At 44.4% G+C, this 13749-nt stretch overlaps 1 protein-coding gene across 1 annotated transcript in view; it reads right to left on the bottom strand.

Moving 5' to 3' along the window:
• The window catches only part of LOC106587057 (protein kinase C-binding protein NELL1), a 510579-nt gene that overhangs the window by 440682 nt on the left and 56148 nt on the right, over positions 1 to 13749 (bottom strand). Inside the window, exon 4 of the mRNA XM_014174942.3 lies at positions 713 to 883. Within this exon, the coding sequence (XP_014030417.3) occupies positions 713 to 883 (171 nt within the window). The remainder of the gene's footprint in view (positions 1 to 712; positions 884 to 13749) is intronic.

Below are 13749 nucleotides of genomic sequence, written 5' to 3'. Positions count from 1 at the left end.
TGTGAGTAAAAGGGAAAGGGGGATACCTAGTCAGTTGTAACTCTGAATGCCTTCAACTGAAATGTGTCTTCCGCATTTAACCCGACCTCTGAATCAGAGAGGTGCGGGGGGCTGCCTTAATCGACATCCACGTCTTTGGCGCCCAGGGAACAGTGGGTTAACTGCCTTGAGTGTGTGTGTGTGTGTGTGTGTGTGTGTGTGTGTGTGTGTGTGTGTGTGTGTGTGTGTGTGTGTGTGTGTGTGTGTGTGTGTGTGTGTGTGTGTGTGTGTGTGTGTGTGTGTGTGTGTGTGTTTTTGTGTGTGGTGGAAGCTGTGGTGCTTGTGTGTATACGTATGTGTGCGTGTGTGTGTGACCTACTGCATGTGCAAAAGTGCATTAGTGTACGTGTGTAGGTGTGTGTGCATCCACCTGTGAGTTTCTACAGTGTTAGTTCACAGCAGTATCAGGGGTTTCACCTCTGGTAACATCCTGCTAGCAAAGATGCCATTTTAGGCTAAAGGTGACATGAGTGTTGCCAATTATATAAGGTTCAAGCTGGTTCAAGCTGATGCTTCCATTGCCTGACTTTCAGTCTGTATTACGGCTTGTACTTGTAGGTTGTATGGAGTGTACTTGTAGCCCTAATGGAGATGGCTAGATTGTATGTTAACCAATAGGTGTGTGTGCATGCATACGCATGCATTTGTTTATGCCTGTGTGTGTGTATTTTACCTGTTGCAGTCGACATGCAGCAATAGGTGTGTACCGCTGATGGAGAGGGCTATCTTGTGCCACTGGCCATCGGCTAGTCGGTAGGGGAAGGACTCTGAGCGAGGCTTGCCTTTGTAGCGGTAGTGGTAGCGGATCTCCTCCCTCAGCCCACTGCTCTCCAGCTCAAAGTAACTGCAAGGGAGGAGAGGGCAAAGGTTACAGGCAGAGTTCAGAGATCACTGAAGCACTTACAGCCCCTGAGGAAAATGGAGAAGGATTTAGCATGGGGCCATGAGGTGATGCAATGGGGGAATGTGGTGTGTTAATATGCAACATTCATACCCTACAGGTCAAAAGTTTTAAAACACCTTCTCATTAAAGGGTTTTTCTTTATTTTCACTATTTTCTATATTGTAGAATAATTGTGAAGACATCAAGACTATGAAATTACACATATGGAATCATGTAGTAACCAAAAAAGTGTTAACCTCTTATGGCTAAGGGGCAGTATTTTCACGGCTGGATAAAAAACGTACCCGATTTAATCTGGTTACTAATCCTACCCAGTAACTAGAATATGCATATACTTATTATATATGGATAGAAAACACCCTAAAGTTTCTAAAACTGTTTGAATGGTGTCTGTGAGTATAACAGAACTCAAATGGCAGGTCAAAACCTGAGAGATTCCTTTACAGGAAGTGGCCTGTCTGACCATTTCTGGAACTTCTTTGCCATCTCTATCTTTTACTAAGGATCTCTGCTCTAACGTGACACTTCCTACGTCGTCCATAGGCGCTCAGAGCCCGGGAAAAACCTGAATGTCGTCATCCCAGCCCCAGGCTGAAACACATTATCGCCTTTCTCAAGTGGCCGATCAAGGGACTGTGGGCTTAGGCGTGTGACCTGGCCGCCCCCGTCTTTGTGATTTTTTCCTCTGTTTGCCGAAAAGGAGATTCCCGGTCGGAATATTATCGCTTTTCTATGAGAAAAATGGCATAAAAATTGATTTTAAACAGCGGTTGACATGCTTCGAAGTACGGTAATGGAATATTTAGAATTTTCTTTGTCACGAATTGCGCCATGCACGCGACCCTTCTTTACCATTTCGGATAGTGTCTGGAACGCACGAACAAAACGCCGCTATCCGGATATAACGATGGATTATTTTGGACCAAACCAACATTTGTTATTGAAGTAGCAGTCCTGGGAGTGCATTCTGACGAAGACAACAAAGGTAATGAAACTTTTGTAATAGTAAATCGGAGTTTGATCAGGGCTAAACTTGGTCGGTGTCTAAATGGCTAGCCGTGATGGCTGGGCTATCTACTGAGAATATTGCAAAATGTGCTTTCACCGAAAAGCTATTTTAAAATCAGACATATCGAGTGCATAGAGGAGTTCTGTATCTATAATTCTTAAAATAATTGTTATGTTTTTTGTGAACGTTTATCGTGAGTAATTTAGTAAATTCACCGGATGTTTGCGGGGGGTATGCTAGTTCTGAACGTCACATGCTAATGTAAAAAGCTGGTTTTTGATATAAATATGAACTTGATTGAACAAAACATGCATGTATTGTATAACATAATGTCCTAGGGTTGTCATCTGATGAAGATCATCAAAGGTTAGTGCTGCATTTAGCTGTGGTTTTGTTTTTTGTGACATTATATGCTAGCTTGAAAAATGGGTGTCTGATTATTTCTGGCTGGGTACTCTGCTGACATAATCTAATGTTTTGCTTTCGCTGTAAAGCCTTTTTGAAATCGGACAGTGTGGTTAGATTAACGAGAGTCTTGTCTTTAAAATGCTGTAAAATAGTAATTTGAGGAATTTGTAATTCGCGCCACGCCCATCATTGGATATTGGAGCAGGTGTTCCGCTAGCGGAACGTCTAGATGTAAGAGGTTAACCAGCATGGCTAAGTGGGACTTTCATTTGTTTTTCAACAGGACAATGACCCAACACACCTCCAGGCTGTGTAAGGGCTATTTTACCAAGAAGGAGAGTGATGGAGTGCTGCATCAGATGACCTGGCCTCCACAATCCCCGACCTCAACCCAATTGAAATGGTTTGGGATGAGTCGGACCGCAGAGTGAAAGAAATGCAGCCAACAAGTGCTCAGCATATGTGGGAACTCCTTCAAGACTGTTGGAAAAGCATTCCAGGTGAAGCTGGTTGAGAGAATGCCAAGAGTGTGCAAAGCTGTCATCAAGGCAAAGGGTAGCTATTTGAAGAATCTCAAATATCAAATATATTTTGAATTGTTTAACACTTTTTTGGTTACTACATGATTCCATATGTGTTATTTCATAGTTTTGATGTCTTCACTATTATTCTACAATGTATAATATAGTAAAAATAAAGAAAATCCTTGAATCAGTAGATGTTCTAAAACTTTTGACCTGTAGTTTACATTCAACTGTATGCAATATTTTTGTGAAGGCAATGGGGTAATGGGCATCTTGGAGCTGTTTGTTATCATAATGCCTGATTTAAAACATGTGAATAAAGTCTTTGATACAAAAATCAAGAGGTATGGCAAAATAATAATCTAAAAAGACATTCGCGGTTCGACTGACAGGAGAAGAGGAAAGTAGAGAAAAGAACAGGAGAGAAGAGGAGAGAAGAGAACCAAAGAGAACAGAACCAAAGAAAACAAATGGTCTGAAGAGAACTGACGAGAAGAGTCTGCTGCCTGTCTGAAGAACAAGAAAATTAGAAGAAAAACATTTAAAAGGACAGCAGGTGAGGTGCAGAGGTAAAGCAGAAGAGAGAGTCAGCACCCAGAGGAGAATGAGAGGAGGAGTGTGGGAGTGTGTCTCTAAAGCAATCTGTCTCTAAACCTGTCCAGCATTGCACACACAGGGAGGAGCGGCACCATAAACCTTCAATGGGGCGTAATGACCCAGGCCCAGACATCTCCTTACCCCCTGCACTCAGGCTCTGATCAGCTGCGCTAAATTAAGAGCCAGGATGCCACAGCCAGCACCCAGGGAACCGTAGCCAGCCAGCCGTGACATTTCTGTTTCCTCAAAAACTTCTGCACACTGGCCCCTTGAAACAACCACCATTTTCCCGTTTCCAATCCTCAGAGTCCACCACACACGCAAATATGTACACACACACGCACACATACACACACACAGTGTCCCAACTCGCACACACACATCAGCCCAGCCAGACCCCATCCATATTTATGCCCAGTGAGGATACAACCAACCCGCTATGTAGAATACCAAGTGAGGCTCCGTTCTGGGAAGCTGGATTTATCCCTCTCCCAATTCTCAGTTTGCCAAAAAACTGAGAGCAGCTCGTGATAGCTATCCCAAACAGAACTGGCATGCGACACGCAGAAAAATAATGTATATGGCCCTGGTTTCAATGGGCCGTGGATCAAACGAAGGGAGATTAACTCAAATATGACGTGAATTAATTAAGTTGTAAACCCTCAGAGCGTGTGTCTGCATCCTAAATGGAACCCTATTCCCTATATAACACACTACTTTTGATCAGGGCCCACAGGAAGTGCACTAAATAGGAAAGAGGGTGCCATTTGGGACGTAAGCCGTGTGACTGAACACTTCCAAGGTCATGTGATGAACCTGTTCCCACTTTAATGTTCAGGAGCTGTTCCAGAGAAACAGACAGACAGGCAGACCTCAACGTTTAAGAGCCACCATTAAATCAACACATGTACTCTGTACTCAGGCAACTGCCACCTCTCAGAGATCACCAACCTCAATGCTGGGCATTACAACAACCATTCACATGCATGCAAATCTGCCTGCATTTTCATTCGCAGCTGGCATCTATTCATGAACGGATTAATCAGAATCAGAACCTGCCTAATCCAGGTTTCTGTTGTCCCTTTACCATATGAGCTGTTTGTAAATAGAGTACATTCATTCACAAGGCCAGCGGGCAACGTTTGACATGTGATGTCTTAATTATGTCTGGTAAAAGGGGTGGCAGATAGTCTAGCGGTTAGAGCATTGGGCCAGTAACCGAAATGTTGCTGGATTGAATCCCCAAACTGACAAGGTAAAAATCTGTCCTCCTGCCCCTGAGCAAGGCAGTTAACCCACTGTTCTCCGGACGCCGAAGACGTGGATGCCGATTATGGCAGCCCCCCGCACCTCTCTGATTCAGAGAGGTTGGGTTAAATGCGAAAGACACATTTCAGTTGAATGCATTCAGTTGTACAACTGACTAGGTATCCTCCATTCCCTAAACTGGTTTTCTGTCTGACAAGACATCATATAACCAGATTACAACCAACTGGTCCATTACAACCAGGTATAGATGCATTTTTCGCTATCAAGACGTCTTGGGAAAGATATAATCTTTTGGTTATCTGGTTGCTACACAGACATTAGCAAAACTCCCACAGTTTTGCACACTCTTGGCATTCTTTCAACCAGCTTCATGAGGAAGTTACCAGAAATGCCTTTCAATTAACAGGTGTGCATTGTTAAAAGTTAATTTGTGGAATTTCTTTCCTTCTTAATGCATTTGAGCCATTCAGTTGTGTTGTGACAAGGTAGGGGTGGTATACAGAAGATAGCCCAATTTGGTAAGACATAAAGGTCAGTCAATACAGAAAATGTCCAAAACTTTTAAAGTTTCTTCAAGTGCAGTGGCAAAAACCATCAAGTGCTATGACGAAACTGTCTCTCATGTGGACCGACACAGGAAAGGAAGACCCAGAGTTACCTCTGCAGCAGAGGATAAGTTAGTTAGAGTTAACTGCACCTCAGATTTAAGCCCAAATAAATGCTTCACAGAGTTCAAGTAACAGACACATCTCAACATTAACTGTTCAGAGGAGACTGCGTGAATCAGGCCATCATGGTCAAATTTCTGCAAAGAACCCACCACTAAAGGACACCAATAAGAAGAAAAGACTTGCTTGGGCCAAGAAACATGGGCAATAGACATTTGACCAGTGGAAATCTGTCCTTTGGTCTGATGAGTCCGAATTTGAGATTTTTGGTTACAACTGCCATGTCATTCTGAGACGCAGAGTAGGTGAACAGATGATCTCCGCATGTGTGGTCCCCACCGTGAAGCAAGGAGGAGGAGGTGTGATGATGTGGGGGTGCTTTGCTGGTGACACTGGCAGTGATTTATTTAGAATTCAAGGCACTCTTAATAACCAGCATGGCTACCACAGAATTCTGCAGCGATACGCCATCCCATCTGGTTTGCGCTTAGTGGGACTATCATTAGTTTATCAACAGGACAATGACCCAACACACCTCCAGGGTGTGTAAGGGCTATTTGACCAAGAAGTAGAGTGATGGATTGCTTCATCAGATGACCTGGCCTCCGCAATCACCCGACCTCAACCCAATTGAGATGGTTTGGGATGAGTTGGACCGCAGAGTGAAGGAAACACAGCCAACAAGTGCTCAGCATATGTGAGAACTCCTTCAAGACTGTTGGTAAAGCATTCCAGGTGAAGCTGGTTGAGAGAATGCCAAGAGTGTGCAAAGCTGTCATCAAGGCAAAGGGTGGCTACTTTAAAGAATCTAAAATACAGTACCAAAAATATAGAAAAACCCTTGAATGAATCGGTGTGTCCAATTTTTTTAACCTAAAAACACTTTCTAAACGTTTATTTTGTTATTTTTTGCATGAACAGATTGTCGCATGGAATGTACGTCACGATTATCAGCCAAAGAGCCAATTCCAACTCACTTTCTTCAACTAATCCTACTTTTTAGATGCCGAAAAGCTGTTGCGGGACGTTTTGTTTGAACAATAGCGGCAGAAAATTAATTAAGTTTAATCAACTGCCCAACGACCAGATTGACCGGAATGGTTGGTAATGGAAAGACATAGGAAGAAGAGAGATCATGATACAGAAAGCAGTAGAGCATCTAGTAAAGAAAGCATAAAGAGGGCCAAGGTAGGAAGCAAGAGTAATGATGTGTTGGAGTGGAAAGTGGTGATAGTGTTTGATGAGACCACAGGGCCTCACTTACACCCTATCCGACTAAATAATGGTGTAAAGAAAGAGGTAGGTGAAGTGAAATGAGCTCGGTTCATTGGAAATGGTATATTGTTAATATTGTGTGGTAGCCAGGCTCAGCAAGAGAAGAATCTGAAAATGGAAAAGCTTAAAGGGAAGAAGATTAAAAGCCATGTCCCTGGTGCTTATGGTAGATTGAGAGGAGTCATCACTGCGGTCCCAATATCTATCTCCACAGATGATATCAAAGAAAATGTGAAGGGAGGCAGAATGATTGAGGCCAAAAGGTTGATCAGTAGGAAAGAGGGTCAAAGAAGTGAAAGCTTATCAGTGATGCTGAGGTTTGAGAAAGTCTTGCCGGGAAAAGCACAGATAGGATTCCTTAGTTTCAATGTTAGAGAATTAGTCCCATATGCACTGCAGTGTTTTACATGCCAAAGAATGGACGTAGCTGCTCAGTGTAAAGGAAAGAAAATATGTGCCAAGTGTGGAGGGGCACATGATTACGGTGAATGTGGAAGAAATGTGAGGGTTAAGTGCTGTAATTGTGGGGGAGAACACAGTGCAGCATTTGGTGGATTCCAGGTATAGAGAGAGGCTAGAGAGGCTCAGAGATATAGGATCAGTCATGATGTATTATAATGCAGAGGCCGTAAAACAGATTGGTAGAACAATTATCACACCATTATCATTAGCATCGCTAACTGGCTACAGTAATAGACAATGTGCGCACTCCACAGACAGGGGCATCCCATGTCATTGCTTCTTTAGAAAGTTGCAGGAAATACGAATCACTGAAGCATTATTTTCATATCTTGTGAGAAACTTGAACAAATCAATACATTTTCTTTTAAGTTCAAAATATTTAATTAATCTTATAAATTCATATTTTTGAATATTGCTGAAATCGGTTTCAATGTCTGGATTCCATCATTCTGTTCTCATTCTTTTTATAGGGCCCTACGATACCTTTACGATACCATTTTTTACATTTACGTCATTTAGCAGACGCTCTTATCCAGAGCGACTTACAGTAGTGAATGCATACATTTCATTTCAATTTTTCTGTGCTGGCCCCCCGTGGGAATCGAACCCACAACCCTGGCGTTGCGAACAACATGCGTTGCAAACACCATGCTCTACCAACTGAGCTACAGGGAAGGCTGTTATGGTACATAGTCTGGCCATGAGAGATTATAAAATATGTCACAATGACATTATTTAAAAAGATTGTACCCGTTGGGAGATACATTGCACAAAAAGGAGTCTATTTATTTAAACTGTCAAGACTTCTGCCGAAGTCAATGCCCCTCCTTGCTCGGGTGGTGCTTGGCGGTGTCACGTCCTGGCCAGTATAAGGGTTAATTGGTATTGTAGTTTGGTCAGGACGTGGCAGAGGGTATTTGTTTTATGTGGTTAGGGGTGGTGTGTTTGTTGTAGGGCAGTTGATTTAGGTATTCCGGGGTTTTTGGGCACTGTTTGATTTTCATGTATTCTATGTTTAGTCTAGTGTGTCTGTTTCTATGTTTGGGTTCATTGGGGTTGGGACTCTCAATTGAAGGCAGGTGTTGTCTATTTGCCTTTGATTGAGAGTCCCATATATGAGGGTGTGTTTGTGTTTGTCTTTTGTGGGAGATTGTTTTTGCACTGCGTTTTTGTATAGCCTGCAAAACTGTTGCACTGTCGTTGTTTATTGTTTTTGTATAGTGTTCAAGTGATCGATTAATTAAACTCAAAGATGAACACGACCTCGGCTGCGTATTGGTCTACTTTTTCTGATGAGGACTTTTCTATTTCATCTGAAGACGAAGACGACTGTGACAGGCGGTCGACGTCACCGGTCTTCTAGCCGTCATTGATCAGTTTTTCATTTTCCATTGGTTTTGTCTTGTCTTCCTACACACCTGGTTCCAATCCCATTCATTACATGTTGTGTATCTCATGTTCTTGTCGGTGATTGTTTGTGAGTTATGTACGCGTGTATTTTGTATCGGTGTGCAACGGGTTATTTTTACCCATGTTATTTGTGTACTTTGGTTTTACATTTACATTTACATTTAAGTCATTTAGCAGACGCTCTTATCCAGAGCGACTTACAAATTGGTGCATTCACCTTATGATATCCAGTGGAACAACCACTTTACAATAGTGCATCTAAATCTTTTAAGGGGGGGGGGGTTAGAAGGATTACTTTATCCTATCCTAGGTATTCCTTAAAGAGGTGGGGTTTCAGGTGTCTCCGGAAGGTGGTGATTGACTCCGCTGTCCTGGCGTCGTGAGGGAGCTTGTTCCACCATAGGGGTGCCAGAGCAGCGAACAGTTTTGACTGGGCTGAGCGGGAACTGTGCTTCCTCAGAGGTAGGGGGGCCAGCAGGCCAGAGGTGGATGAACGCAGTGCCCTTGTTTGGGTGTAGGGCCTGATCAGAGCCTGAAGGTATGGAGGTGCCGTTCCCTTCACAGCTCCGTAGGCAATCACCATGGTCTTGTAGCGGATGCGAGCTTCAACTGGAAGCCAGTGGAGAGAGCGGAGGAGCGGGGTGACGTGAGAGAACTTGGGAAGGTTGAACACCAGACGGGCTGCGGCGTTCTGGATGAGTTGTAGGGGTTTAATGGCACAGGCAGGGAGCCCAGCCAACAGCGAGTTGCAGTAATCTAGACGGGAGATGACAAGTGCCTCGATTAGGACCTGCGCCGCTTCCTGTGTGAGGCAGGGTCGTACTCTGCGAATGTTGTAGAGCATGAACCTACAGGATCGGGTCACCGCCTTGATGTTAGTGGAGAACGACAGGGTGTTGTCCAGGATCACGCCAAGGTTCTTAGCACTCTGGGAGGAGGACACAAGGGAGTTGTCAACCGTGATGGCGAGATCATGGAACGGGCAGTCCTTCCCCGGGAGGAAGAGCAGCTCCGTCTTGCCGAGGTTCAGCTTGAGGTGGTGATCCGTCATCCACACTGATATGTCTGACAGACATGCAGAGATGCGATTCGCCGCCTGGTTATCAGAAGGGGGAAAGGAGAAGATTAATTGTGTGTCGTCTGCATAGAAATGATAGGAGAGACCATGTGAGGATATGACAGAGCCAATTGACTTGGTGTATAGCGAGAATAGGAGAGGGCCTAGAACAGAGCCCTGGGGGACACCAGTGGTGAGAGCGCATGGTGCGGAGACAGATTCTCGCCACGCCACCTGGTAGGAGCGACCTGTCAGGTAGGACGCAATCCAAGCGTGGGCCGCGCCGGAGATGCCCAACTCGGAGAGGGTGGAGAGGAGGATCTGATGGTTCACAGTATCAAAGGCAGCAGATAGGTCTAGAAGGATGAGGAGAGAGAGTTAGCTTTAGCAGTGCGGAGAGCCTCCGTGACACAGAGAAGAGCAGTCTCAGTTGAATGCCCAGTCTTGAAACCTGACTGATTAGGATCAAGAAGGTCATTCTGAGAGAGATAGCAGGAGAGCTGGCCAAGGACGGCACGTTCAAGAGTTTTGGAGAGAAAAGAAAGAAGGGATACTGGTCTGTAGTTGTTGACATCGGAGGGATCGAGTGTAGGTTTTTTCAGAAGGGGTGCAACTCTCGCTCTCTTGAAGACGGAAGGGACGTAGCCAGCGGTCAAGGATGAGTTGATGAGCGAGGTGAGGTAGGGGAGAAGGTCTCCGGAAATGGTCTGGAGAAGAGAGGAGGGGATAGGGTCAAGTGGGCAGGTTGTTGGCCGGCCGGCCGTCACAAGACGCGAGATTTCATCTGGAGAGAGAGGGGAGAAAGAGGTCAAAGCACAGGGTAGGGCAGTGTGAGCAGGACCAGCGGTGTCGTTTGACTTAGCAAACGAGGATCGGATATCGTCAACCTTCTTTTCAAAATGGTTGGCGAAGTCATCCGCAGAGAGGGAGGAGGGGGGGGGGAGGGGGAGGAGGATTCAGGAGGGAGGAGAAGGTAGCAAAGAGCATCCTAGGGTTAGAGGCAGATGCTTGGAATTTAGAGTGGTAGAAAGTGGCTTTAGCAGCAGAGACAGAAGAGGAGAATGTAGAGAGGAGGGAGTGAAAGGATGCCAGGTCCGCAGGGAGGCGAGTTTTCCTCCATTTCCGCTCGGCTGCCCGGAGCCCTGTTCTGTGAGCTCGTAGTGAGTCGTCGAGCCACGGAGCAGGAGGGGAGGACCGAGCCGGCCTGGAGGATAGGGGACAGAGAAAATCAAAGGATGCAGAAAGGGAGGAGAGGAGGGTTGAGGAGGCAGAATCAGGAGATAGGTTGGAGAAGGTTTGAGCAGAGGGAAGAGATGATAGGATGGAAGAGGAGAGAGTAGCGGGAGAGAGAGAGCGAAGGTTGGGACGGCGCAATGCCATCCGAGTAGGGGCAGAGTGAGAAGTGTTGGATGAGAGCAAGAGGGAAAAGGATACAAGGTAGTGGTCGGAGATTTGGAGGGGAGTTGCAATGAGATTAGTGGAAGAACAGCATCTTGTAAAGATGAGGTCAAGCGTATTGCCTGCCTTGTGAGTAGGGGGGGAAGGTGAGAGGGTGAGGTCAAAAGAGGAGAGGAGTGGAAAGAAGGAGGCAGAGAGGAATGAGTCAAAGGTAGACGTGGGGAGGTTAAAGTCACCCAGAACTGTGAGAGGTGAGCCATCTTCAGGAAAGGAACTTATCAAGGCGTCAAGCTCATTGATGAACTCTCCAAGGGAACCTGGAGGGCGATAAATGATAAGGATGTTAAGCTTGAAAGGGCTGGTAACTGTGACAGCATGGAATTCAAATGAGGAGATAGACAGATGGGTCAGGGGAGAAAGAGAGAATGTCCACTTGGGAGAGATGAGGATTCCAGTGCCACCACCCCGCTGGCTCGATGCTCTAGGGGTATGCGAGAACACGTGGGCAGACGAAGAGAGAGCAGTAGGAGTAGCAGTGTTTTGGAGTTAGTGTTTTTGTTAATTAAAATACTCCAGTTTAACCAAGTTGGTTTCTCCTGCGCCTGACTTCCCTGCCACCTACAAACACGACTTTGACATAAACACAATAGCCGACATACAGTTTAGGACCTTTCTCATGAATAAGCTTTTTCAACAGTATATAACTATAGCCTTTACAGTGAGGTGCTAATTTGTATTTAATTTCACTACATGCTAATTTTAAAAGCCCATACATTATATAACCACTAAAGTTATGCTCCTAAATGGAGAAGATGAATAAAAGAGGAGATGAAGGAGAAACTTCAAAACCCATCATCACCATCGAATGAATGACCCCTGTTCCCCTTCAACTGTTTCCATAGCAACCATTGCTCCCTCCTGTGTGAGAAATCGTGTTACCCTTAAACAATTAAGTCAGAGCAAATGAACTAGCATTACTGGAGAGTGTTATTATTCTGCATTTACAGACATCAAAGACAGGGCTTCTGATTCAATCAGCGGGATTGTCTGAATATGGGCCAGTGGTTTGTATAGTGTATATACAGAACATCTAAATCAAATCAACTAAAATGTTATTTGTCATGTTTCGTAAACAATAGGTGTAGACTAACAGTGAAATGCTTACTTACGGGTAATTTTCCAGAATTCAAGATAAAGATACAATATATATATATATATATATATATATATATATATAGTGACACAAGGAATAAAAGGAGTACACTACATCAGTCACTGGCCATACCCCAAACAGAAGCCATGGATTACATGCAACATCTGCACTGAGCTAAAGGGTAGAGCTGCCGCTTTCAAGGAGCGGGACTCTAACCCGAAAGCTTATAAGAGGCCAGGTCATCTGATGCAGCACTCCATCCCTCTCCTTCTAGGTCAAATAGCCCTTACCCAGCCTGGAGGTATGTTTTGGGTCATTGTCCTGTTGAAAAACAATGATAGTCCCACTAAGCACAAACCAGATGGGATGGCGTATCGCTAGAGAATGCTGTGGTATCCATGCTAGTTAAGTGTGCCTTGAATTCTAAATAAATTACAGACAATGTCACCGGAAAAGCATCCCCACACCATCACACCTCCTCCTCAATGCTTTACGGTGGGAACCACACATGCAGATATCATCCGTTCACCTACTCTGCGTCTCACAGACATGGCGGTTAGAACCAAAAATCTCAAATTTGGACTCATCAGACCAAAGGACAGATTTCCATCAGTTAAATGTCCATTGATTGTGTTTCTTGGCCCAAGCAAGTCTCTTCTTCTTATTGGTGTCCTTTAGTAGTGGGTTCTTTGCAGCAATTTGATCATGAAGGCCTGATTCACGCAGTCTCCTCTGAACAGTTGATGTTGAGATGTGTCTGTTACTTGAACTCTGTGAAGCATTTATTTGGACTGCAATCTGAGGTGCAGTTAACTCTAACTAACTTATCCTCTGCAGCAGAGTTACCTCTGGTCTTCCTTTCCTGTGGCGGTCCTCATGATAGCCAGTTTCATCATAGCGCTTGATGGTTTTTACAACTACACTTGAAGAACCTTTTAAAATTCTTGAAAATGTCCGTATTGACTGACCTTCATGTCTTAATAATGTAATGATGGACTTTCGTTTCTCTTCTTGCCATAATATGGACTTGGTCTTTTACCAAATAGGGTTATTTTATGCATACCACCCCTACCTTGTCACAACACAACTGATTGTCTCAAACGCATTAACTTTTAACAAGGCACACCTGTTAATTGTAATGCATTCCACATGACTACCTTATGAAGCAGGTTAGGAAAATGCAGAGAGTGTGCAAAGCTGTGTAATGGGAATTTTAATGTTTGTGCTATTTATATGTTGTTCTATAAACCAATTTCTGTGTTCATGCAAGTGGCTGACTGTAAAAATCACACCTATCAGTAGCTGCAATTTGGCAGTACGCCCAAATGTTGTTTGGAGAACAAATAAAAGATATCTCAGTTTCAAGGTCTCAGCTTAGAGAGGAAAAGCCTCGTGCGGTGTTGGTCTGTCACATGTTATGAAACAGTATTGGTCAGTCACATGAATGAAACAAAACGGTATTGATTAATTAATTATGCTAAATCATGCAAATATAACTTGTCTGTGTATAGCCGTATATAAGACAACTGTTGTGACTGCCCCAGGAGAGCTCCTGATTGACATGTGTACTATGGTG

Source organism: Salmo salar, chromosome 26 (genome assembly GCF_965601325.2).
Source record: "Salmo salar chromosome 26, fSalSal1, whole genome shotgun sequence".
Taxonomy (NCBI): domain Eukaryota; kingdom Metazoa; phylum Chordata; class Actinopteri; order Salmoniformes; family Salmonidae; genus Salmo; species Salmo salar.
Note: the sequence above shows the minus strand (reverse complement) of the source record. Positions and strands in the feature narration are given on the sequence as shown.